At 39.5% G+C, this 23,939-nt stretch overlaps 1 protein-coding gene across 3 annotated transcripts in view; it reads left to right on the top strand.

The window, feature by feature from the left end:
* Positions 1-19,698, top strand: part of IL10RB (interleukin 10 receptor subunit beta) — a 29,030-nt gene extending 9,332 nt beyond the window's left edge. For 2 of the 3 annotated variants that reach the window (XM_074970611.1, XM_074970603.1), the window contains exons 4-7: positions 1,731-1,897; positions 4,057-4,207; positions 5,871-6,028; positions 18,091-19,698. In XM_074970611.1, coding sequence (XP_074826712.1) covers positions 1,731-1,897; positions 4,057-4,207; positions 5,871-6,028; positions 18,091-18,315 — 701 coding nt within the window. In that variant the 3' untranslated portion in view covers positions 18,316-19,698. Of the gene's footprint in view, positions 1-1,730; positions 1,898-4,056; positions 4,208-5,870; positions 6,029-11,558; positions 12,131-18,090 lie in introns of those variants that run through there. The other variant, XM_074970620.1, reaches the window with a different exon arrangement.
* Positions 19,699-23,939: the final 4,241 nt, after the last annotated feature.

Below are 23,939 nucleotides of genomic sequence, written 5' to 3'. Positions count from 1 at the left end.
AAGGACTTTAAACTGATCAATGCTTTAAAGTCTTTTTTTAAAGTATTAATTGAGAGAAATTTCTCACAGTAGAACAAGAAACATATGACCAGTTACTCTATAGAAAATCTGAAAATGCTTACAAGGGGAAGGTTAGTTGCATACATTAGTGCAAATGTAATACTTAAGGAAGAAAAAGAAATTTGGAAAATGAGAGCATGTTTTGGGGGTTTGTGTTTTTTCCAAAGCTTAACTTGGAGAGAATTAAAACTGTCCGACCAGAAAAGCTGAACTACAACATAGAAAATTGAAGTATTTAACAAATACTATGAGAGTTTGGGGACAGAAAGAGTAGTACTTAGGATGAACCCCCATATCAGAGAACAAAACCATTAACAAGTCAGAATTTTATGAATTGCATTGAAAACAGGATTTTGATTCACATTTCAAGGGAAGAGTTAACTTCTAAGCAACACTGACCTTCAAAAGCCAATTTATAATTGGACTAAAGAGTCTATGTATAAAACTAATTGAGGGAGCAGCACTGGTGAAATCTGCAATGTAGATAGGACTCTTAATCACTGTGTCATTTTTACCACCGTATTGTTTAATACTGCTCAGAGCACCTAACCAGGTGTATTATATGTGTATCTTACAGTTTCCACCAGCATTACCACCAACAGAGTTGTTGTTGTTGAGAAATTACAGACCCTAATGTATGGGTGCAGCCTAGGAACATCAGAGTCACCAATTGGGAAATTTTTCCATAACTTTAAACTGGTTTAACCAGTTGGAATTACCGTGTAACCAAGGCTGCCACAGCCAGAGATGTTTTTATAACTGGTTTGAATTTCTGGAAAAATGCAAAGCCTTGTCTACATTGAGCTGCTTCTTAAAATCTTCCACTGATGCTGTAGCCCTGGTGTAACTTCACTGTTGGTAGCAATGTTTGGAGTGCTAGTGTAAACTGACCATCGGCATTTTTACCACCTGAGTATAGGTTTAGATGAGAAGCACCCATACAGTGGTTCAGGTGGAACATTGGGAGAGTTTATGAAAGAGTTCATTGTAGACACAACCTAACTGAGGACTAAAGTACTCACTAAACTAAGATATTTGGGGGAACAAAAATATAGTAAAGTAGCCAGTTTCAAAATATAAAAATATATCCTTTTGATGTAAAAAATAATTGCAGTTTCTCAAATGAGTTGCAATGAGGAGAGCAATAAAAATGCTTCACCAGAAAGTTTCCTCGGCGAAGTCTGACGTCTCTGAGCTGCAGCTCCATGGGGATATGCAGGCAATAAGATGCCCTGGGAGCGGGTTCCTTAGTATTCTTACCTCTTCCATTAGTGAAAACAGCTGGCAGGACAGAACTGAGGGGTGGCTTAGTGAGTGGAAGAGGCACAGACAGCAAAAATGTCTTCTATTTAAATGAGACAAGTGGGTGAGGTAATATCTTTTCTTAGACCAACTTCTGTGGTTGGGACCAACACAGCTACAATTATACTGTGTACAGCAATGGAAGATAGTCTATTAAAATGTAAAGACAAATTCACTTTGACACATCTGTGAATGAAGAGTTTATTTATCCTTGATTCTTTGAGGTGAAAGAGTTTTTTCTTCAAGTAAATAAGATTATGATAGTAATTAGGTGTAGTGCTGTATACCATATAAAAATATCAATCTGAGAACAGCGTGAGAAATCATATTTTTGTGATCTTTTTTTTTCCTCCTTTCTTCTCATTTAGCAATCATTGGACCACCTGACGTAAAAGTGAAATCTGAATCCGGATCTTTGCATGTAGATTTCACAGGCCCTGTTGTTGTACAAGGGTCGGACAAGTGGCCTTTAAAGAAATATTATGGCTCTTGGGCTTACAGGGTGCTATACTGGGAAAAAAGCAATAGTGAAGAGGTAACTTTTGCTCAACTGACTATTGTGTAACTGTTTTACAGCTGCAGCTTTGAACAGGCATTTCTAGTTATAATACGATATTGATAATGTTCTGAGACTTAACATTGCTGAAGCAAAAACAAGATCTCTGAAATTTACAATGTTATCAGGAACTTGTAATTGTCACAACCTGCATTCTGCAAGCTGGCAGAGAAATGAGTAACCACCTATTAAATAGGCATAAATTATCCTTCCATAGTTAGAAATAGTTATTAAATTATGAGGGTTTATTCCCTTTATGCATCAATGTTTATTTTTTTCAGTGGTATATACTGCAATCATCACAACAGTACCAATGCACAAAAAAACAAATGTAACTTAGAAGTGCCTACATAGGTAATATCTAGGGATATGATGAATAGCTATTCTGCAACCAAATCATATGTGATTCAAGCAGTTTTGCTAGAATGATCTATTGTACAATACTGGCTTGAAAAAAGACTGGATTTTGGATGCTTAACATGGCTGCTGCCATAGGGTCAGTCTCTCTCCTGCTACCATCTTCCCTGTCATCAGACATAATCTATTTACTCACTTCCACTATGGTCACCCTCCCCTAAGCCAGACAGACATTCTGTCCCAGAGGTGGGCATGCTCCACAGCCCCACAGATTCCACCACACTATATGCATGGACATTTTTTTTTAAATAAATAATAGGTTAATTATAGTGTCATAGAATCTTACTTTTGATCCAAGAAAGACAGAAATTTCTATCAATATCAATGGGAATAACTAGATCTCTGTACAACACAGGAAATTTTTATACATGAAGACTTTGGTGCAGCTGCACTTCTGATTCATATTAGGTATCCTTCACAATTCCCAGTCTAGTACTTAATATGCAGTTCCAGAAATAAAGGAATCTTTCATCCCAAACACCTTATTAGCCCCAGCTCACAAATAATTGAGGAAGAGGGGGAAAAGAGTGTTTGTTCTGTAGGGAAAGTCAGTGAGTCCATACCTGGTCAAGCAACCTTCGGCAAACTGCCAAAGGAAGCAAGTTACCCAAAAGGAGATTTCACTGAGAATACTCTGCTTCCAGTACTAGAGTGCAAACCTGGGAGATTCCCTCAGTGATTAAAGAGGCTTCCAAGAAGTGCCGGACAATGGGATTTCATTAGCTCTTTTTTTTTTTTTTTTAAGTTAGTACTTGGATAGTTTGTTCAAGTATATTTATTCCCTCACAGCAACCAAGTCTCCTAAGATCCACCTACAAAAAAAATGTGTCCTAGTTTACTGTAAGCCATGTCTATAAATAACCGCACTTTTAGCTGGTGTCACCTAGTGTGATGTTGCACAGGGAGAGAGGCAATCTCTTTTGGTAGCACCTCCTTAACCATATAAGGATTTATACTCTTAAGACCAATACCATTAAACACACCCAGAAGAAGATAAAAAGTCAGTGCTGTGAACAATTGCACACAAAGTACATACATTGATCAGCTGTTTTAAGCAGGCAGTGTGTCACAGTCTACAGTAGCTAAAGTATGAGTGGTCTTCATATATAACCCTAAATAGAGTGTGTTGCATGAATACTTGTTTGGTTTTGTTAGTTGCATGATTTTTTTAAAATACTGCTATTTAAAATTCTGTGCACATTTATATAATAGCTGTAGAGTCCCTCTTTTTGTTACAGTGTTTCTCTTGGAAAATTCTTTTATGGTATAGTGGAAGGAGACTACCTGTGAGTCTGATCACAAGAAACTTAGAGCCCACTTCCTGTTGGTCAACCAGCTTAGGAGCTAGGATTTCAATGCTGTTACAGCTTTTGTTTTGGAAAGTGATTATTTTCACCATCAATAGGATGTTCTAAAATAGAAAGGAATTTGAAGTCAGCTGATTAATTTTAATATTTGCAGTGTCCTTTTTAAGTAATTCTTAAAAGGAAACTTTTCTTTGATTCTTGTTTTAGTAAGTAATACAGAAAACTACAAAACTGTTTTAACAGCAGATATTTTAAACTTTCACTTTTTCAGGAACTAGATACTGTGTAAATCCAATTCATAGTGCAGCTACAAATGCAAAGACTACTAAATGGAGTTGTAACTAGAAGCTGTAGTTTGTTCATTTATTGGAACTTGAATTTGCCTTTGAATTTTCTGTATTCTTTTTGATACAGGTTGTAACCACAGATACTAAATATAACTCTGAAATATTATCTGGTTTGGACCCTTGGACAATATATTGCCTTCAAGTTCAAGCGGTTATTCCTGAATGGAACAAAACAGGAGAACTGAGTGAGGAGTTCTGTGATAGGACAACTGATAATGGTAATAGCTAACACACCAGTACATTATAAACATCCTGATTAATTATGAAACACTGTAAGGCACTCATTGTTTGACATAAAAGAAACAAAAACATGCATTTAAACCTTCAGAAATGTTTTGTTACTTCTGTATTGTTCATTGTGATATCCAAGCATATCTCTAATTTGCAAAAAATTTGAAACCTTCATGCCAGAAAAAAGGAGAGCTTTAATTCAGTCTCTTATAACTACAAATAGTAAGATACACAACAGATGAAATTTACTCCAGTGCAGAGGACCCATATGAGGCACATGGACCCCTAAAGCTCTTCAAAGCAAGATTTAAGTGGTGCATAGGCCTTGTGCTGGCCCCTCTGCGCAGGCGTAAACTTCATCTACCCATAAGCCAATTTACGTTTGTTTGTGAACCCTTTGGCTTCCACAGGTATAGCTGAGAGTAGAATTTGGCCCTATATTGCAAAGTCTGATTCTGTTTACATTTTGTAACAATTACATTGTTGAATTTTTTTTTTTTTTAAATGGATGGAGCTCAGTCATGCTTTCTTTTTCTGTTCTCGTGTTTAAAATCTTTAGGCAAGCATGCAAGAGAATCAGTTTTCTTCATGGTTACAAAAAGCATGCAATTTATTAGTCAAGGTACATCTTCCAAAGGAGTGAATTCCTGGTCCCACTGAAGTCAATGGAAGTTTTGCCATTGTCTCCAGTGGGACTAAGATTGTACCTAAGATGTTTTTCTCTGGGTGCAATCCAAAGCTACCATTATTATCGACTCTCAATATAAACAACTAGTTTCTTTGTTTAAATATTTTATTTTTATGCAACTATACCAGTAAGTACCAATCATAAAAAAATTCTCCAATGTAACCTCTGCAATGCCTAATCAAGATTCCAGTCTTTAATTATTTATAGCACTAACTTCACAGTGGAAACTGGCTGAACGCTCCAATTTCCAACCACTCCACCTCAATAGCTATTTATGGAATAGCTACTTATGGTGGCCATAGCCACCATCAGTCAGGTGGCCACCTTTTAGAAGAGAGCTTTGTGTTTCCATTTTAAAGGAAAAGTGCAGTCCCAGATTAATTAGTAAGCAGCTGCTTAACAATCATAGACAGCTTTAAAGTGATACCTTGATCAATGTTTATTCGTATCACATGCTGTGACAACCCCGTGTATGAAACCAAGCTTTAGAAGACACAATATTTTGGAAGTTAAGGAATTTTGGACTACCACCACCTCCAAATTAGTTGTCATTTTTGTTACCATTATTTCATTTTTCCTTTAGAGAGAAACAGAATTCAGTGCTCTGGTTTGAAGCATCCAGGAATAAGTATACTGCGAGTTTACATGTTACCCTCCTTTCCCCCTCCCTGCATTTACTTAGAATTTTTTTCTTTCTGTAAATGTTTACATATCATGGCTGTAGGTTAAACTTATCTAGTAAGAATGTCTTGAGTGGTTGAAGTAAAAACAAAGTTGATACGTATTTTTCGTTCCCAAAAGGAAGAATGTTTGTTCATTCACCAAAATAGTTGTTAATATGAAAAAGTGGAGGAAAAAATATTTTATTCGCTTACGAGAATTAAATTCTGAAAATTTGTTTATTCATAATAATAATAAAGAATAATCAGATTAAGAAGAATTCTTCTTGTGGTCTCTTGCAGGTGTAACTCCAGTGTGGATAACTGTCACTGTTCTTCTAGTGTCAATGTTGGTGGTTCTAGTATCGGTTCCTGCCTGTTTCTTTACCTCTTCCTATATCTATCGACAGACCAGATATGTCTTCTGCCCTACCTATTCTTTTCCACAACATCTGAAGGAGGTTTGTATATTTGTATTCTACATAAAATAATTAAGTAAGCCTTCCAGAAGAGCCTTCTGTCTATCAAAGACCCCCAAGAAGCTTGCAACTCTTCTGATTAATGCATGTGAACCTTCTGACAGCAGTTCCTCATTCTTACCCATGCACCTGGATAGTTAACCGGCTGTGTTAGTGTTACACAGGTTTTGCCTGAAGTGAATATATGGGGTAATGCTGGTTATTAGGCGCGCAAGCTAAAAGAACCCAGGTGCAGTGTATATGTTGCAAAATAATAGATATGAGTCTTAGCAGCTGCATGGTATGATCTATTTAAGCTATGTCATCTTTGGTTACTTTAGTTCACTTGTGATAAACTGCTTGTGTGGTTGACTATCATTTCAAACCCTCAATGAACTGCAAAAGTTGATTAATCTGCTACCAAGGACTTTGGACCAAACTGAGCAGTAATTCAAGTGAGTGTAAATAGTGACGTAATGCGACTTGAACTAATTCAGCATTCAGTTGGCTTAATTCCACAACCTTCTCCCACACTGCATAGGGACTGGGCCACACTTTCAATTATTACTGACATAGCTAAGTATGTCAGGGGTGTGACAAAACCACACCCCATAGTGACATAGCTATGCTGACAATCCTCTCCCTATGTAAATGCAACTGTGCTAACAGAACAGGGCTTCTAACAGCATAACTAACCTTGTTTGGGGATGTGGTTTCCTTATACAGGTGGAACTCCTGTCAGTGTACGCTGCATCTAGGGGGCTATGCCAGCATATACTCTGTTAGCATTAGGATGACCAGACGTCCCGATAAAATTGGGACTGTCCTGATTTTTAGGTCTTTGTCCCGCATCCCGACCGATGCACGGTCGGGATGCCATTTGTCCCGATATTGCGGCTTTGGCCGCTTCGGCATTTGTTTTTTTTGTTTGTTTGTATGTTTTTTTTGCTTCCCCCATGTGTCCCGATATTTTCTTCGTTTCATCTGGTCACCCTAGTTAGCATAGACATAACCTAGTACCTTACTTCATCTGTTTCTGTTGATTTCTGTGGCACTACTCAGAATGAGTTAGAGTGGTGTCACTCTTTAGTAAATGATGAAATCTTACCCATCTGATATGTTCTAACAGAATGCTTTAAAGGAAGCATTCAAAAGCTCAGCCATATATCTGAGACACAATGGGTGAGGTAATACCTATTATTCAACCAACTTCTGTTGGTGAGAGAGACGAGCTTTCGAGGCTCACAGAGCTCTTCTTGAGGTCTGGCGAATGTACTCGGTGTCACAGCTAAATACAAGATAGAACAGATTGTGTGGCATAAGTAGTTGACACACATTTCAAGGGACTATTCAAGGTGAAGTGGCCCGTTAACCCACCTCCAGCGATGAGGAAAGAAAGAGGCGGAGAAGGGCAGTTGAAGGGCTTGTTAGTGGGTTATATATTTTAATAAACCATAAATCCTGTCTCTCTACTCAGTCCCTGATTTTTAGTGTCTAGCAAAGTAATTAATTTAAGCTCCCAGGCTCATCTTTTGTAGTGTGTTTTTTGGTTTTTTTTCCTTCTTTTTAGTCGTTTACCCATATGGTGGTGGTTTTAAAACCTTGTTTTACAAATTATGTGGGTGCTTTAGAAACTGAATATTTTTGTTTTGCATGTTTGCTCCCCTTCTCCCCCCCCCATTCCTAAATTCAATAAATAAGTAAGTAAATTCTATTCAAGACTGTTAAGAATGCAAAACAGAAGCCATGTGGATTTGTTCTAAATTTTAGCCTAAGGCTGACCTCTTGTGGTTGGTTTAATATTACAGCCAAGGACCATTTAGATCAGTGGTTTTCAACCTTTTTTCATATGCGGACCCCTAAAAATTGAATGAAGGTGCAGATCCGTTTGGAAATTCAATCTGTGGTCTGTAGACCCCTACCACAGAAGTCTTAGACTGAAAACTGACTGTACAGAATTCAGCTATAAATGTTGCATGTGTTTGGCACAGCATTTGACACAGTGTGAGAAAGGACACTAAACTGGGCTTCGGTGGTAACAACAATGCTTCCAGGTTTTGACTGCACGTGGGGATATTCAGATAATTTTGATTTATCAGAAAAATAGAATGCCTTTTCTAGGATCTGAAACTTTATTTTTGTAGTCACCTTTTGCAGTCCCCTTAACCATAATCTGCAGAACCCCTGAGGTCCACAGACCACAGGTTGAAAACCACTGATTTAGACTGTCCAGAATGAAGGGAGGAAACGTACGTTTAAGTAGTGTTTTATGTTTCTAAGAGGTTTGTAATCACATTTTGCCTCATCTGCTCCCTGGTCACTTCATCTTTAAAAATAAGTTAATATGAAATGTTTCCCAGTGTGGAGGAGGGCCTTGTCCCTTTGTGAGTTGAAATTACCCATGTTCAGTGCAAGTATGTGTAAGAAATCTGTGAATATTTAGAAGAAATACATAATTCCAGTTTAGGTGATCTCTTCTCCCCTCAGTATACACACAATGCCCCTTAAAGTTAAAGGAGGTTAGATACGTATTTTGTGAAGAGGAGACCCTTAAAATTTTTATTGTGTTAGACATTTGTAGGAAAATATAACAATATGCATCCCAGGGTGGAATTGATTTAAATCGCTAGTCAGGAAGACTCAATTTAATCATGGATTTCTACATAAAAGTGCATTCTTGTTGGCTGTTATAACCTTAATACATATTCTTCACAACTCAGATATAGATGTAGGTTTCAGTTTTAGAAGGTACACACTCTACACTTTTAAAGTGATTGATTTTTGAAAACTTTTCAGATTAGTTTTACAACTATATCAAAAAATGAATGATTGTTTGGTTATTTCATTTACCAAAGGCAGCTGAAGATATTTATGAAGTTATTGGGAGGTGAACTATCTCCAATTCAACAGCTTAATCATTAATATTTAGAGGATTTTCTTGCCATGCTGTATTAGGAGGAGAATATCACCAGACAGACATTTGTTGTTTTAGTTAACTAAAACAATTTAACGTTATGTATTCTGGATTTTTTTTTTCTTCAACAGCAAACATATAATATTTTAACAAAACAAGCATATGAATTTTTGAATTTAGCTAAACATTCAAGTTTTTTAAAATCAGGTTTGTTTTTGTTAAAATTGTTTCACTAAAATAGTTAAATGAAATATTTTTAAAAAAAAATTGAAACTACTATGTCAGCCAGTTCAACATGAGAAACTTAATATTGGCTTCTGCAGCTAACTCAGTCGTCTTCACTTTCGTTTTCGTGTTTGTTCATAATCTGGAAAAGAAAAACAAGCTTTCCTGCTTTTTCAGGTCCCAAACCATCAGGGTTCCTTCCCCACTCTGAATGCTAGGGTACAGATGTGGGGACCCGCATGAAAGACCCCCCCCTAAGCTTATTCTTACCAGCTTAGGTTAAAAACTTCCCCAAGGTACAAACTTTGCCTTGTCCTTGAACAGTATGCTGCCACCACCAAGCGTTTAAAACAAAGAACAGGGAAAGAGCCCACTTGGAGACGTCTTCCCCCAAGCCCTATACCCCCCTTCCTGGGGAATGCTTGAGAATAATCCTCACCAATTTGTACAGGTGAACACAGACCCAAACCCTTGGATCTTAAGAACAATGAAAAACAAAAGGTAAAAGAATCACCTCTGTAAAATCAGGATGGAAAATACTTTACAGGGTATTCAGATTCAAAACACAGAGGATCCCCCTCTGGGCAAAACCTTAAAGTTACAGAAAACAGGAATAAATCTCCCTCTTAACACAGGGAAAATTCACATAAAACAAAAGATAAACTAATCTGCCTTGCCTGGCTTATCTATACTGGTTACAATATTGGAGACTTGGATTAGGATGTGTTGGAGAAGATGGATTTCTGTCTGGCCTCTCTCAGTCCCAAGAGAGAACAACCACGTAAACAAAGAGCACAAACAAAAGCCTTCCCCCCTTCCATCCCCCTCAAGATTTGAAAGTATCTTGTCCCCTTATTGGTCCTTTGGGTCAGGTGCCAGCCAGGTTAGCTGAGCTTCTCAACCCTTTACAGGTAACAGGACGTTGCCTCTGGCCAGGAGGGATTTTATAGCACTATATACAGAAAGGTGGTTATCCTTCCCTTTATACTTATGACACAAATGATTTTTCAATTTGGAATGAATTAGTCCAAAGGAAGAAAATATTCTTTCTACACCTGCAGAAGAAGCTACTGCTGTTAAAAGTGAAATTATGACTTCAACAGACTCTGAACCAAGTGCTTAAGTGACTTCCATCAGTTCACTGGTGTGACTTTCTTTAAAACATCATCAGCAAACATATAGTTCTTGAATGGTTCACCCTTAGCTCTGAAGTTTATTATAGTTGGCATTATGGAGGGGTGATTGCTGGATGTCCATGTCCTAGCCAACTCCTCTTCTTCAGGAGTTAAGGTTTGATCCTGGTACCGAGTATTGAGAATATTTGCAAGAAAATGAGTTGGCGATAGTGTTTGTCCCATTCATTTTTTTTAATGCTTGTAATTTAACTCTGTCATTGCATATTTCTCTTTTTAAGATCTCACTCAGTTCCTTCCAAATTTCAATAGTGTCAGCAATAAAACCGCTATTTCCCTGCATTTTTTTCAAGGCTACAGAAATAGGCTTCAGGGTACTCAGCATGTGTTCAACATTTCTCTTAAGCCCAATGTTGAGAACTTCAGCTGTGACAGTGCCATCTATTTTTTCACGATTTTATTCACAAACTGTCATCAGATTAGACCAGTTCTTGATATAGTGCTCAAAACAGTCCACTCCTGACTTCCATCGCACATCTTGTCTGAAAGTTAGTTTGGTTCCTCCCACTTTTTTCAAGCAGCTTCTGCAAAGTGGTTGTTACAGAAGTATTTTGCAATTTCAATAACGTTAGCCTTCATTTCTGGAACAATGAAGTCCTTGGATAGGAGGTGCATCAAATGAGCACTTCAACCCTATGTTATTAGCTTGGGACTCTCTTCTATATAATTTATTCTCATCTTGGATACATTTGCAGCATTGTCTGTGACCAAACTGCATACTAGACATTTGAATTTTTTTTTCACAGTTTCTTATAGCTTTTACTGCTGCTACTTGTAAGTATTCTGCTGTGTGTGCATTTCCTGATGTATCAATTGTTTCTGTAAGGAAGACATTCCCTTCTTCTCTTGTCACACAAGCACATACAACAGGATCATTGTGGACATTGCTCCACCCATCAAGACTCAGGTTAACAATTTTACCCTCTAGACCTTTTTCACGCTGCTCAATTTCTCTTTCATACACTTTATCCTGCAATTTACCTGCGACATCCGCTCTGTTGCGTGGACTGTATCCTTGTCTTAATGACTGAACCATGTTAATGAAGTGTGGGTTCTCAATCATACGGAAAGGAGAGTTTGTTGCATAAACAAACCGTGCAATTTTTTTATCAAGTACCTTTTTGTAATCTGCTGGTTCTTATCACAAATTTATCTATGGTTATTTCTGGATGATGGAGTTTTTTTTTTCTTTTTGCTACAGGTGATATACTGTGGCTATGTGACAATCATGATGTGACTGAAACACTATCCTTGGCAGATAACTCTGAAACTATAGAAAATGATGGTGATCTTAAAGATGGATAGTCTTCAGAATCCTGTATGTTGAGGATGGATTCTTCTAAACAAAATAAGTCAATGCAGTTATTTAATTATTATTACCATTACTACTCCTTTAGTATTCCTCATTGCATTCACTGACACTCAGTACTACTTTAAAGGTGAAATTGTAAAAGGAAGATCTGCCTATTTCAGTGATTTTTTTTTTTTATCACAACTGCATCTAAAATGATAGTACCGTCGAGTAATAACTATATTTTTAGCTCAAATGTGAGAATTCAAGAATAGTCCAGAAGGAAGACGGGCAGTCCTTAAGAAAGAAGTATGAAATAAAAAAGTTTATCAACCTGAAGATCCTACATGTTCCTTTCATCATCAACGCAGCTTCCTCCTGAGAAGGAACACTTGTTCCTTTGGGCACTGTTTCGTTTGGATAACCAGGCCTTGCATTTCTTTGTTGCACTGTTTGTATTTTGCACGCATGCCTGTCTTACCCACAAGTAGAGGAACTTCAATAAAATATTCCCAAACTGGGTGTCTCTTACAGCCTGCTGCCAGGGCCGGCTCTATGTTTTTTGCCAACCCAAGCTGGGGGGGAAAAAAAAACCTGCCGAATACGACTCCGCCAGAGAGAACAGGAACATCGGAGGGAGTTGCCGCCGAATTGCCGCCGACGGCGAGACCTGAGTCAGAAGAGATGCCGCCGAATTGCTGCCAGGCTGCTGCTGGAGTGCCACCCCACGAACAGCCGGAGTGCTGCCCCTTCAGCAGCGCCGCCCCAGGCACCAGCTTGCTTAGCTGGTGCCTAGAGCCAGCCCTGCCTGCTGCCATTATAGGTTTTCCCTTCTAGTGAGAGAATGGTATGGTAGAACTCAAATCAATGAAGGCTACACTCAAAGATCTTAAGACTTCTGGAATATGCTGCTCAAACAGTTTGACTTTTGTTTCTAGTGCCTGTCCCTCCCCTCTCACATTTATCTCCAGACTTCTTTTCCTTGTCCAGATCTAGTCCACCCCCAACAATCTTCTATTCATTGAACTTTTTGAAACTCTGCACTTTTGGAGAGAGGTAAGGGATTGACTCTGTGTACACAAATTTGCAGAGTGACGATAGGGTTGATGTCTGTTATTTCTTACCTTTTATTTATTTTATTTAAAACAATTTTTTTCTGTTAACAAGCCTGTTATCTCTGGAGATGCAAATCCACAGTTTGAGAACTGCAAAACTAATCATCTCTGATGGCATCTTCTAGACTGAGCACTGAGTCCCATTGGGTAGATAGAAAGATTAACCTAAATAATCTCTACAGAAACCCCTGGAACCCCGTTAAGATTGGGTGCCTAATCCATGAACTATTAGAACTCATTTACAAAACTTTTCTTAAACATTACATGAATATATTGTCTCCTACTGTAGAATTAGAATTTATAATTCCTATTCCGTGACGAGATATCTTTGAGCTGTAATGTATCTTAATTAAAATTATCTTTAGATAGGTTTTTTCCTCAAAGCATTTTATCAAAAAAATCTGATTTTAAATTTTAAAAAAATCCAATTTTTTATTTGTTTTTTTTTTTTTAAATCATTGATGTTTATCCACCCTGATGCATCCTAAAACTCCGGTTGGGTTTATTGTAACTTTATTTTATTTTAATTTGGGTGAGGGGAACCATTGAGAACTACCTCCAATGTCTCATTTTAGAACTTCAGTTGAGGATTAAATAAACCAAAATGAAGGACACAAGATCAGTGCAGCAATAATGTAAGATGATTTGCTTAATGTCCATAATATTCTGTGTAACCTCCAGTTTCTTCATGCAGATTCTGATACAGTGTAACTCATTCAAACTGCTCTCTGCTTAACAGAAGGCTGGTCATGTTCCCTGACACAAATGAGTAACATTCACTAATCCGTTGATTATATGAAGGTGTCAGATATCTCTGAAACTCTTGGCTTAAACTGAGTTGTACTGTACGAATGAGAGAATCCTGTTTCAGGTGAGAGAGAAGTTATAGTGAAACTCAATTTAAGGCAAGAGTTTCAGAGGTATCTGAAACCTTCACATAAACAGATTAATGAATGTTACTCATTTTTGTCAGGGAATATGACCAGGCTTCTGTTGAGCAGAGAGCTGTTTGAATGAGGCCTGCTCTTCACTACAGAGTTAGGTTAACGTAAGGCAGCTAATTTCGACCTAACTCTGTGTCTACACTAAAATGTAGCTCCCACCCATGTAACTCACCCACTACACTGACTTAACTCCACCTCCGTGAAAGGCATAGTGTTTAGCTCAATGTAGTTAGGTCAACGCAGTGTCAGTGTAGACGCTGAGTTGCTTATGTCGACTGTTGTTGCCTTTCAAAAGCCATCCCGCAATGCCCCACGCTGACAGTTAAATCGGAGCAAGTGCTCCTGGTGAGGATGCGCACCCCCAACACAAGGAGCATAGTGTGGACATGCAAAAGTAATGTAATTACTGTGGTGGCTGTAAGTCGACGTAACTTCAGTCGACTTAATTTTGTAGTGTAGACTTACCCTGAGTTACATTGTATCAGAATGTGCATCAAGAAACTGGAGGTAATACAGAATGTTGTGGACATTAAGGGCAGGTCTACACTAGAAATTTACAGCTGCATTAGTGTAGCTGTGTTGCAGTAGCACATCTGGTGAAAATGCTTTAAGCTGATAGGAGAGAGCTCTCCTGTCAGCTTAATAACTCCACCTCCACGAGAGGCAGTAGCATGTCGGCAGTGTCCTTCAGTGCAGCGAATCGATGGTCAGAAAGAGGAAGGAGGCCACTTGGGGTATCTGCCCCTCTTTTTATAGTCCTATCCCCCCTTTGAGAAGCATTTCTAGCTGGGAGTAAGGAGACAAGTAGAATCATAGAATATCAGGGTTGGAAGGGACCCCAGAAGGTCATCTAGTCCAACCCCCTGCTCGAAGCAGGACCAATTCCCAGTTAAATCATCCCAGCCAGGGCTTTGTCAAGCCTGACCTTAAAAACCTCTAAGGAAGGAGATTCTACCACCTCCCTAGGTAACGCATTCCAGTGTTTCACCACCCTCTTAGTGAAAAAGTTTTTCCTAATATCCAATCTAAACCTCCCCCATTGCAACTTGAGACCATTACTCCTCGTTCTGTCATCTGCTACCATTGAGAACAGTCTAGAGCCATCCTCTTTGGAACCCCCTTTCAGGTAGTTGAAAGCAGCTATCAAATCCCCCCTCATTCTTCTCTTCTGCAGACTAAACAATCCCAGCTCCCTCAGCCTCTCTTCATAAGTCATGTGCTCTAGACCCCTAATCATTTTTGTTGCCCTTCGCTGGACTCTCTCCAATTTATCCACATCCTTCTTGTAGTGTGGGGCCCAAAACTGGACACAGTACTCCAGATGAGGCCTCACCAGTGTCGAATAGAGGGGAACGATCACGTCCCTCGATCTGCTCGCTATGCCCCTACTTATACATCCCAAAATGCCATTGGCCTTCTTGGCAACAAGGGCACACTGCTGACTCATATCCAGCTTCTCGTCCACTGTCACCCCTAGGTCCTTTTCCGCAGAACTGCTGCCTAGCCATTCGGTCCCTAGTCTGTAGCTGTGCATTGGGTTCTTCCATCCTAAGTGTAGGACCCTGCACTTATCCTTATTGAACCTCATCAGATTTCTTTTGGCCCAATACTCCAATTTGTCTAGGTTCTTCTGTATCCTATCCCTCCCCTCCAGCGTATCTACCACTCCTCCCAGTTTAGTATCATCCGCAAATTTCCTGAGAGTGCAATCCACACCATCCTCCAGATCATTTATGAAGATATTGAACAAAACCGGCCCCAGGACCGACCCCTGGGGCACTCCACTTGACACCGGCTGCCAACTAGACATGGAGCCATTGATCACTACCCGTTGAGCCCGACAATCTAGCCAGCTTTCTACCCACCTTATAGTGCATTCATCCAGCCCATACTTCCTTAACTTGCTGACAAGAATACTGTGGGAGACCGTGTCAAAAGCTTTGCTAAAGTCAAGAAACAATACATCCACTGCTTTCCCTTCATCCACAGAACCAGTAATCTCATCATAAAAGGCGATTAGATTAGTCAGGCATGACCTTCCCTTGGTGAATCCATGCTGACTGTTCCTGATCACTTTCCTCTCATGTAAGTGCTTCAGGATTGATTCTTTGAGGACCTGCTCCATGATTTTTCCAGGGACTGAGGTGAGGCTGACTGGCCTGTAGTTCCCAGGATCCTCCTTCTTCCCTTTTTTAAAGATTGGCACTACATTAGCCTTTTTCCAGTCATCCGGGACTTCCCCCGTTCGCCACGAGTTTTCAAAGATAATGGCCAAGGGCTCTGCAATCACAGCTGCCAATTCCTTCAGCACTCTCGGATGTAACTCGTCCGGCCCCATGGACTTGTGCACGTCCAGCTTTTCTAAATAGTCCCTAACCACCTCTATCTCCACAGAGGGCTGGCCATCTCTTCCCCATTCTGTGATGCCCAGCGCAGCAGTCTGGGAGCTGACCTTGTTAGTGAAAACAGAGGCAAAAAAAGCATTGAGTACATTAGCTTTTTCCACATCCTCTGTCACTAGGTTGCCTCCCTCATTCAGTAAGGGGCCCACACTTTCCTTGGCTTTCTTCTTGTTGCCAACATACCTGAAGAAACCCTTCTTGTTACTCTTGACATCTCTTGCTAGCTGCAGCTCCAGGTGCGATTTGGCCCTCCTGATATCTTTCCTACATGCCCGAGCAATATTTTTATACTCTTCCCTGGTCATATGTCCAACCTTCCACTTCTTGTAAGCTTCTTTTTTATGTTTTAAGATCCGCTAGGATTTCACCATTAAGCCAAGCTGGTCGCCTGCCATGTTTACTATTCTTTCGACTCATCGGGATGGTTTGTCCCTGTAACCTCAACAGGGATTCCTTGAAATACAGCCAGCTCTCCTGGACTCCCTTCCCCTTCATGTTAGTCCCCCATGTAGTCTGCATGGAAGGGAACTCCCATGTTTCTTTGCTAAGATGTAGATTTTTTTTTTTTTTTTTTTGCTCTTGCCCCCTTTACTTGCTAAGTGGCCATTCTTTGGCAGGAATGGTCCATCAGCTTTGTTTACACCTGACTGAGGCATCTACTTGCCCTTTGTCTCTGAGGAACTGGTTTGGCCATTCCCCAGACTTTTCTGGAAAACATACAGTTTAGTCATGATCTCTCCTCTTATGTTTATAACTTCACATATAATGCTGCCACATGCATTTTGCTGTGATATTATTGATCAGCAAATTATGAGTTTTTAAATTATACCTCACAAGGCATAGTTTGTACAAAGATTATTACAATAGTGTGTAGGGTGTGAACACAGGTACATTCTGTCACAGTAGCCTAATACAGCAGTAAATAGTTCTTTTTGTCTTAATTATTTTATTCTAATCAACCACATTTCTGTAGATGGTATTTGTTTTTGCAAACTGAGCAACAGTTTGAGAGATCAGCAAAATAGTAGTTGCCTAGATTATGTGAATTTAAAATGGATGCATATATTCAGGGGGGTAGCTCCAGTCAGGCCAATGGGGCCATGCATGGGGTCAGGGGGGCAAATTCCACACCTGCCTGAGGCTTGCAGTTTTGGGGGGCAGCACCCTCCACCCCCAGCTATGCCCATGTTTTAACAGTCAAATAAAATTGTGCTTGAAACTCCAGAGGGGTTAATAGAACAGACAACACTTTTCTTTTGTTATCATTGTACAGTTCTTACAAATGTTAAAAAATGAATTAAAAAGGAAAAATGTTGGTATGGCTCTGCACTGCATTTAACCCTCATGTGAGTAATAATTCAGGATTAATGTGATTTGCTTTGAAATAGATTCCATCAGAATTTTTGACAAGGATCTATTAAAAGTGGTAACAATCTTTTCTATATTTTGTTACTGTGGTGTTACTCCAGAGAGAATTTTTTCAGTGCCCATTGCTTCTTGGATGAGCATTGTGGTGTATCAATAGAGAAAAAGAATCTGATTAGGTCACGTTGAAGGAGAGATGGTTCGATGCACGTTGAATAGAGAGTACAAATTAACAGATACACTTTAAAGTAGTCTACACTTAAAATTTTTGGTGGCATAGCTATTATGGTCAGAGGTGCGATTATTTGCCCAGCCACCAAAGTTAGACCATCTAAAAGCCCTAGCATAGATGCAGTGATGCTGGTCCTTTTGCTGGTAGAGCATATTTCATTCATGGAACTGGTATAAGCCATATAGACAAAAGCACTCTTTTACCAGTATAAGCTGTGTCTAGGAGGGTTTGCCAGCATAGCTAGACCTTTTCTAGTGTAGATGAGGCCTAAGACAGTGAGTCACCAGTGCAAGGTCTTTAAAGACTGCTGAGAGAACTGCTGCTGATGCTGGAAAAGAGGAACAGCCACAGTTTGATTCTTATTTCCGCTCTTATTTCCTCCAGTTTTTGAGCAAGCCTTCCTACAGTTCACAGTTTCTTTCGCCACACTTATCAGAAGAGGATCACTCCTTTGACAAGTTAACTGTCATTTCAGAAGAATCTGAAAACTGTAGCAATGAGACAAGCAACACAAAGGAGCAGCTTCAGGACTCCCAAGAAGAGATTTCTATTGCGGAAAAAGTTTCAGCTTTTGAAAAGGGACCAAGTTCAGTCTTGTACCAGATTTAGGCTGAAAACAAATACCCAAATAGACAATTAAATATGACTTTATATTGAGAATGCAGCAGCAAGCACTTGGTAAAATTCCAGATTTAAAACGTGTAAAGAGAATTTTGTCAATCATATTTATTTTTCAACTCTGAGAAACATTATTATAAAGGAGTCTTGAAGTGGGATGCAATTTTTAATGGTTTATTTATAACCTGTGGCACTAATTATATTGCACCATAATATGGTACTTCTTGTAAAGCAAGTATTAAATATATAATTAGAAAAAATTAATTTATTGAATATTAAAGTTCATCAGAATTATGAACAACACAGCATAGTTTTCAAAGGAAACTTTTTCCTTTCCAAGAAAACTTTAGATTTAACTGATTTTAGTATGAAAATCTTTGTATTTTGTTTCAGTGGTTGGTTTAAAATCTGACTAGTAGTAAGTCGAATAATATTTTACATTTGATTTATACATGACACTAAAATTATGAAGTTATTCTTGATAGGTACCACCTTAATAAAATAGTAGCAAACAATTTCAGTATGTTTTAAATGTGAGAAATTTAGTTATGGGCCATACTTCGTCATTGGCTTACAGTGGGGCAATGGAGCTATGACAGTTTACACCCTTTAAGGATCTGCCTCTAGTTCTTATAGCAAATTTGGATTGAGCCTAATCCAAAATCACTGGAGTCAATGGAAATGGGGTTAAATATTATACACACCTTCATGAATCTGCTAGACCATATAACTTAATTAATACTCAGTTCAGAAATGGCCAGCAGCTAGGCTATATTGCTGTGTGCATAAAACGAGGATAGCTGCTGTATGGGCAAAGAAAAATAATATTGGGCATACAGTTTGGTCTTAGTTTAATAGAAACAAATCCTTCAATTGCTGCAAAATTATCTGAACATACTGTATTATGTCTGCAAAAAGTCAAATTTTTCCTCAGCAAAAGTGGATTGCAATGAGTATATTATGGAAAAACATAATTTGTTATGTGGGTGGCAAAATTCATTGCCCTAATTTTTGTTTTTATTATAGGGATAGGATAAATTTGTATCTTTTAGAGAACTTATTCAGAAAGAATACACAAAAAATAAAGAATTGATATTTCTTCAACATATCACACGATAGTATGCTTAATATACAAATGTATTTGTTATTGGGGGAAAAAAATTCTTTGTCTCCTTTTTAAAAATATTAAAGGACAAAATATTGAGGAAATGGAGGAAGGGTAAGAGAGGCATTTTCAGAAAAGAAAGGCATGTTGTTGCAGGGACATTTTTGCATCAATTACCCTCAGCTACTTCTCTTGTATGTATTTGTTGTAATCTAAATGTGCAGAAGAACAACAATATTTTGTAAAATACTGATTCACATTATGATAGATGTAAATGATATATTTTATAGATTTATTTTGTAAAGATAGTGTATGTAAATAAAATCTATAGTTACAAAAGTGTCTGATTCATGCAATATTCACTGTACTCATTATGAAAGAGTCTACCTTCTACAGCTAGCAAGGAAGAAAGTCACACATAACTATTACACACTGTTGTACCCCCTCTCCCTTTTCCCTGCTGCCACACTACACCTTCAGCTAAACCGATTTCAGGAAGTTGGAGGGAGATAGCTTGTTGGAGACAACGTCAAACAAATCATGTCTGTCAATGGCAGCAGGTTTTTAGTTCTGTTGACAGGTGCCTACTTGCAGCAGTAATTTAAAAGGAAGAGATCTTTTTATATATTGAAAAGTAAATAGTGAAAATAGGAGCCTACTTGTAGGAGCTGTGCAATAGTTATTAAATAATAATTCTTTGAACACCACGCTTGCAGCCCAGCCAGGAAAGGCCCAGAAAAATAGATCTTGCAACAATCCCTGAAGGATAAGAAATCCACAGCCATTCTTTAGACCAGTGCTTCTCAACCAGGAGTCTGGGGCCTCCTGGGGGACAGTGAACAGGTTTCAAGGGGGCTGCCAAGCAAGGCTAGCATTAGACTTGCTGGGGCCCAGAGTAGAAAGCTGAAGCCCACAGCCCTGAGCCCCACCACTCAGGGCTGAAGCCTGAGCAATGTAGCTTTGCAGGGGCCCCTGTGGCATGAGGCCCCAGGCAATTGCCCGTCTTACTATCCCTTAGTGCCAGCCCTTGTTTTTATATGCAGAAAACCAGTTGTTATGAAACAGGTGGGCCATGGAGTTTTTATAGCATATTTGGGGGGGGGGGGGACTCAGAAAGAAAAAGGTTGATAACCTCTGCTTTAGACCACAGCAAGCAGTAAATTGTATAGTGGAGGACAATGTTCCCTCTAATTTTTGACAGGCCGTGTGCGCAAAAAATTTCTGTGCAAATTTTTGTGCGCGTGGTGTTTCGCCGTGTGAGTGGGGTTTAGGATCTGTGTGCGTGCGCACAGCTTAGGGGGAACAGTGGTGGAGGACTGTGACAAAGTGCTGGGAAGCAACAGAACCAGCGTTCTGGTCACTGTTTAATCAATTATGCTGGGCGAGGGGGCTGATTAAGGAGAGGAGTTCCTGATTATCCCACTGTATAGGAAAGTTCCTGACTATCCTACTGCTTAGGAAAGATAGGAAGTATGGCAAGAGATCACCCTGTCTTCACCAGGAGATCTTCAATGATCTGAAACTCAGAGTCCCCAAAAAGTGAAAACTAGGTCAAATTACAGAGGATGAATATAAACAACATAAGCATGTAGGGACAAAATTAGAAAGGCCAGGGCACAAAATGAGATTGAACTAGCTAAAGACATAAAGGGTAACAAGAAAACATTCTACACATACATTAGAAGCAACAGAATAGGCTCGTTACTTAATGAGAGAGAAAACTATAACAAAAGATGTGCAAATGGCAAAAGTGCTAAATGACTTCTTTGTTTCAGTTTTCACCAAAAAAGTTAGTAACGATTGGACATCTAACATAGTCAATGCCAGTGAAAGTGAATTAGGATCAGAGGATAAAATAGGGAAAGAACAAGTTAAAAATTACTTAGACAAGTTAGATGTCTTCAAGTCAGCTGAGCCTTCTAGAATTTTCAAGAAGCTGACTGAGGAGATATCTGAGCCATTAGTGATTATCTTCAAAAAGTCATGAAAGACAGGAGAGATTCCAGAGGACTGAAAAAGGGCAAATATAGTGCCAATCTATTAAAAGGGAATAAGGACTACCCAGGGAAATACAGACCAGTCAGCTTATCTTCAATACCTGGAAAGATAATGGAGTAAATAATTAAGCAATCAATTTGCAGACACCTAGAGGATAATAAGGTGATAACAGTCGGCATGGATTTGTTAAGAAAAAATCATGTCAAACCAACCTGATAGCTTTCTTTGACAGGGTAGCAGGCCTTGTGGATAGGGAGGAAGCAGTAGATGTGGTATATCTTGATTTTTAGTAAGACTTTTGACACTGTCTCGTATGACTTTCTCATAAACAAACTAGGGAAATTCAACCTAGATGGAGCTACTATAAGGTGGCTGCATAACTGGTTGGAAAACTGTTCTCAGAGAGTAGTTATCAATGGTTCACAGTCAAGCTGGAAGGACATATTGAGTGGGATTCTGTCGGAATAAGTTCTGGGTCCGGTTCTGTTCAATATCTTCATCAATTACTTAGATAATGGCATAGAGAGTTCACTTACAAAGTTTGCAGATGATCCCAAGCTGGGGGGGAGGGGAGTCGCAAGTGCTTTGGAGGAGAGGATTAAAATTCAAAATGATCTGGACAAACTGGAGAAATGGTCTAAAATAAATAGGATGAAATTTAATAAGGACAAATGCAAAGTACTCCATTTAGGAAGGAACAATCAGTTGCACACATACAAAATGGGAAATGACTGCATAGGAAGGAGTACAACAGAATGGGATCTGGGGAGGATCTGTGCTGATATGGCCTCAGCTGAAGTATTGTGGGTTCTGGGTGCTACATTTCAGGAAATATCTGGACAAATTGGAGAAAGTCCAAGGAAGAGCAACAAAAATTATTAAAGGTCTAGAAAACATGACCTATGAAGAAAGATTGAAAAAATTGGGTTTGTTTAGTCTGGAGAACAGAAGACTGAGAGGGGACATGATAAAAGTTTTCAAGTACATAAAAGTACAAGGAGGAAGGAGAAAAATTGTTCTCCTTAACCTCTGAGAATAGGACAAGAAGCTGTGGGCTTAAACTGCAGCAAGGGAGGTTTAGGTTGGACATTATGAAAAACTTTCTAACTGACAGGGTGGTTAAGCACTGGAACAAATGGCCTAGGGAGGATGTGGAATCTCCGTCACTGGAGATTTTTAATAATGGGTTAGACAGACACCTGTCAGGGATGGTCTAATTACTGAGTGATCAAGTTATTGAACTGATCAAGTTGGCAAGAGCAAATGGGATAAATGCCCCATTTTGTCAAAAAAGCTGGGACAGTCAGGCCAGGGCTTAAAAAAGGGACTATCCCAGCCAACATGGGACATATGGTCACCTTATCATAGAATCATAGAATCATAGAATATCAGGGTTGGAAGGGACCCCAGAAGGTCATCTAGTCCAACCCCCTGCTTGAAGCAGGACCAATTCCCAGTTAAATCATCCCAGCCAGGGCTTTGTCAAGCCTGACCTTAAAAACCTCTAAGGAAGGAGATTCTACCACCTCCCTAGGTAACGCATTCCAGTGTTTCACCACCCTCTTAGTGAAAAAGTTTTTCCTAATATCCAATCTAAACCTCCCCCATTGCAACTTGAGACCATTACTCCTCGTTCTGTCATCTGCTACCATTGAGAACAGTCTAGAGCCATCCTCTTTGGAACCCCCTTTCAGGTAGTTGAAAGCAGCTATCAAATCCCCCCTCATTCTTCTCTTCTGCAGACTAAACAATCCCAGCTCCCTCAGCCTCTCTTCATAAGTCATGTGCTCTAGACCCCTAATCATTTTTGTTGCCCTTCGCTGGACTCTCTCCAATTTATCCACATCCTTCTTGTAGTGTGGGGCCCAAAACTGGACACAGTACTCCAGATGAGGCCTCACCAGTGTCGAATAGAGGGGAACGATCACGTCCCTCGATCTGCTCGCTATGCCCCTACTTATACATCCCAAAATGCCATTGGCCTTCTTGGCAACAAGGGCACACTGTTGACTCATATCCAGCTTCTCGTCCACTGTCACCCCTAGGTCCTTTTCCGCAGAACTGCTGCCTAGCCATTCGGTCCCTAGTCTGTAGCGGTGCATTGGATTCTTCCATCCTAAGTGCAGGACCCTGCACTTATCCTTATTGAACCTCATCAGATTTCTTTTGGCCCAATCCTCCAATTTGTCTAGGTCCTTCTGTATCCTATCCCTCCCCTCCAGCGTATCTACCACTCCTCCCAGTTTAGTATCATCCGCAAATTTGCTGAGAGTGCAATCCACACCATCCTCCAGATCATTTATGAAGATATTGAACAAAACCGGCCCCAGGACCGACCCCTGGGGCACTCCACTTGACACTGGCTGCCAACTAGACATGGAGCCATTGACCACTACCCGTTGAGCCCGACAATCTAGCCAGCTTTCTACCCACCTTATAGTGCATTCATCCAGCCCATACTTCCTTAACTTGCTGACAAGAATACTGTGGGAGACCGTGTCAAAAGCTTTGC

This window comes from Natator depressus, chromosome 1 (genome assembly GCF_965152275.1).
Source record: "Natator depressus isolate rNatDep1 chromosome 1, rNatDep2.hap1, whole genome shotgun sequence".
Taxonomy (NCBI): domain Eukaryota; kingdom Metazoa; phylum Chordata; order Testudines; family Cheloniidae; genus Natator; species Natator depressus.
The sequence above is the reverse complement of the archived record's forward strand: the minus strand, read 5'-3'. Positions and strand labels throughout refer to the sequence as shown.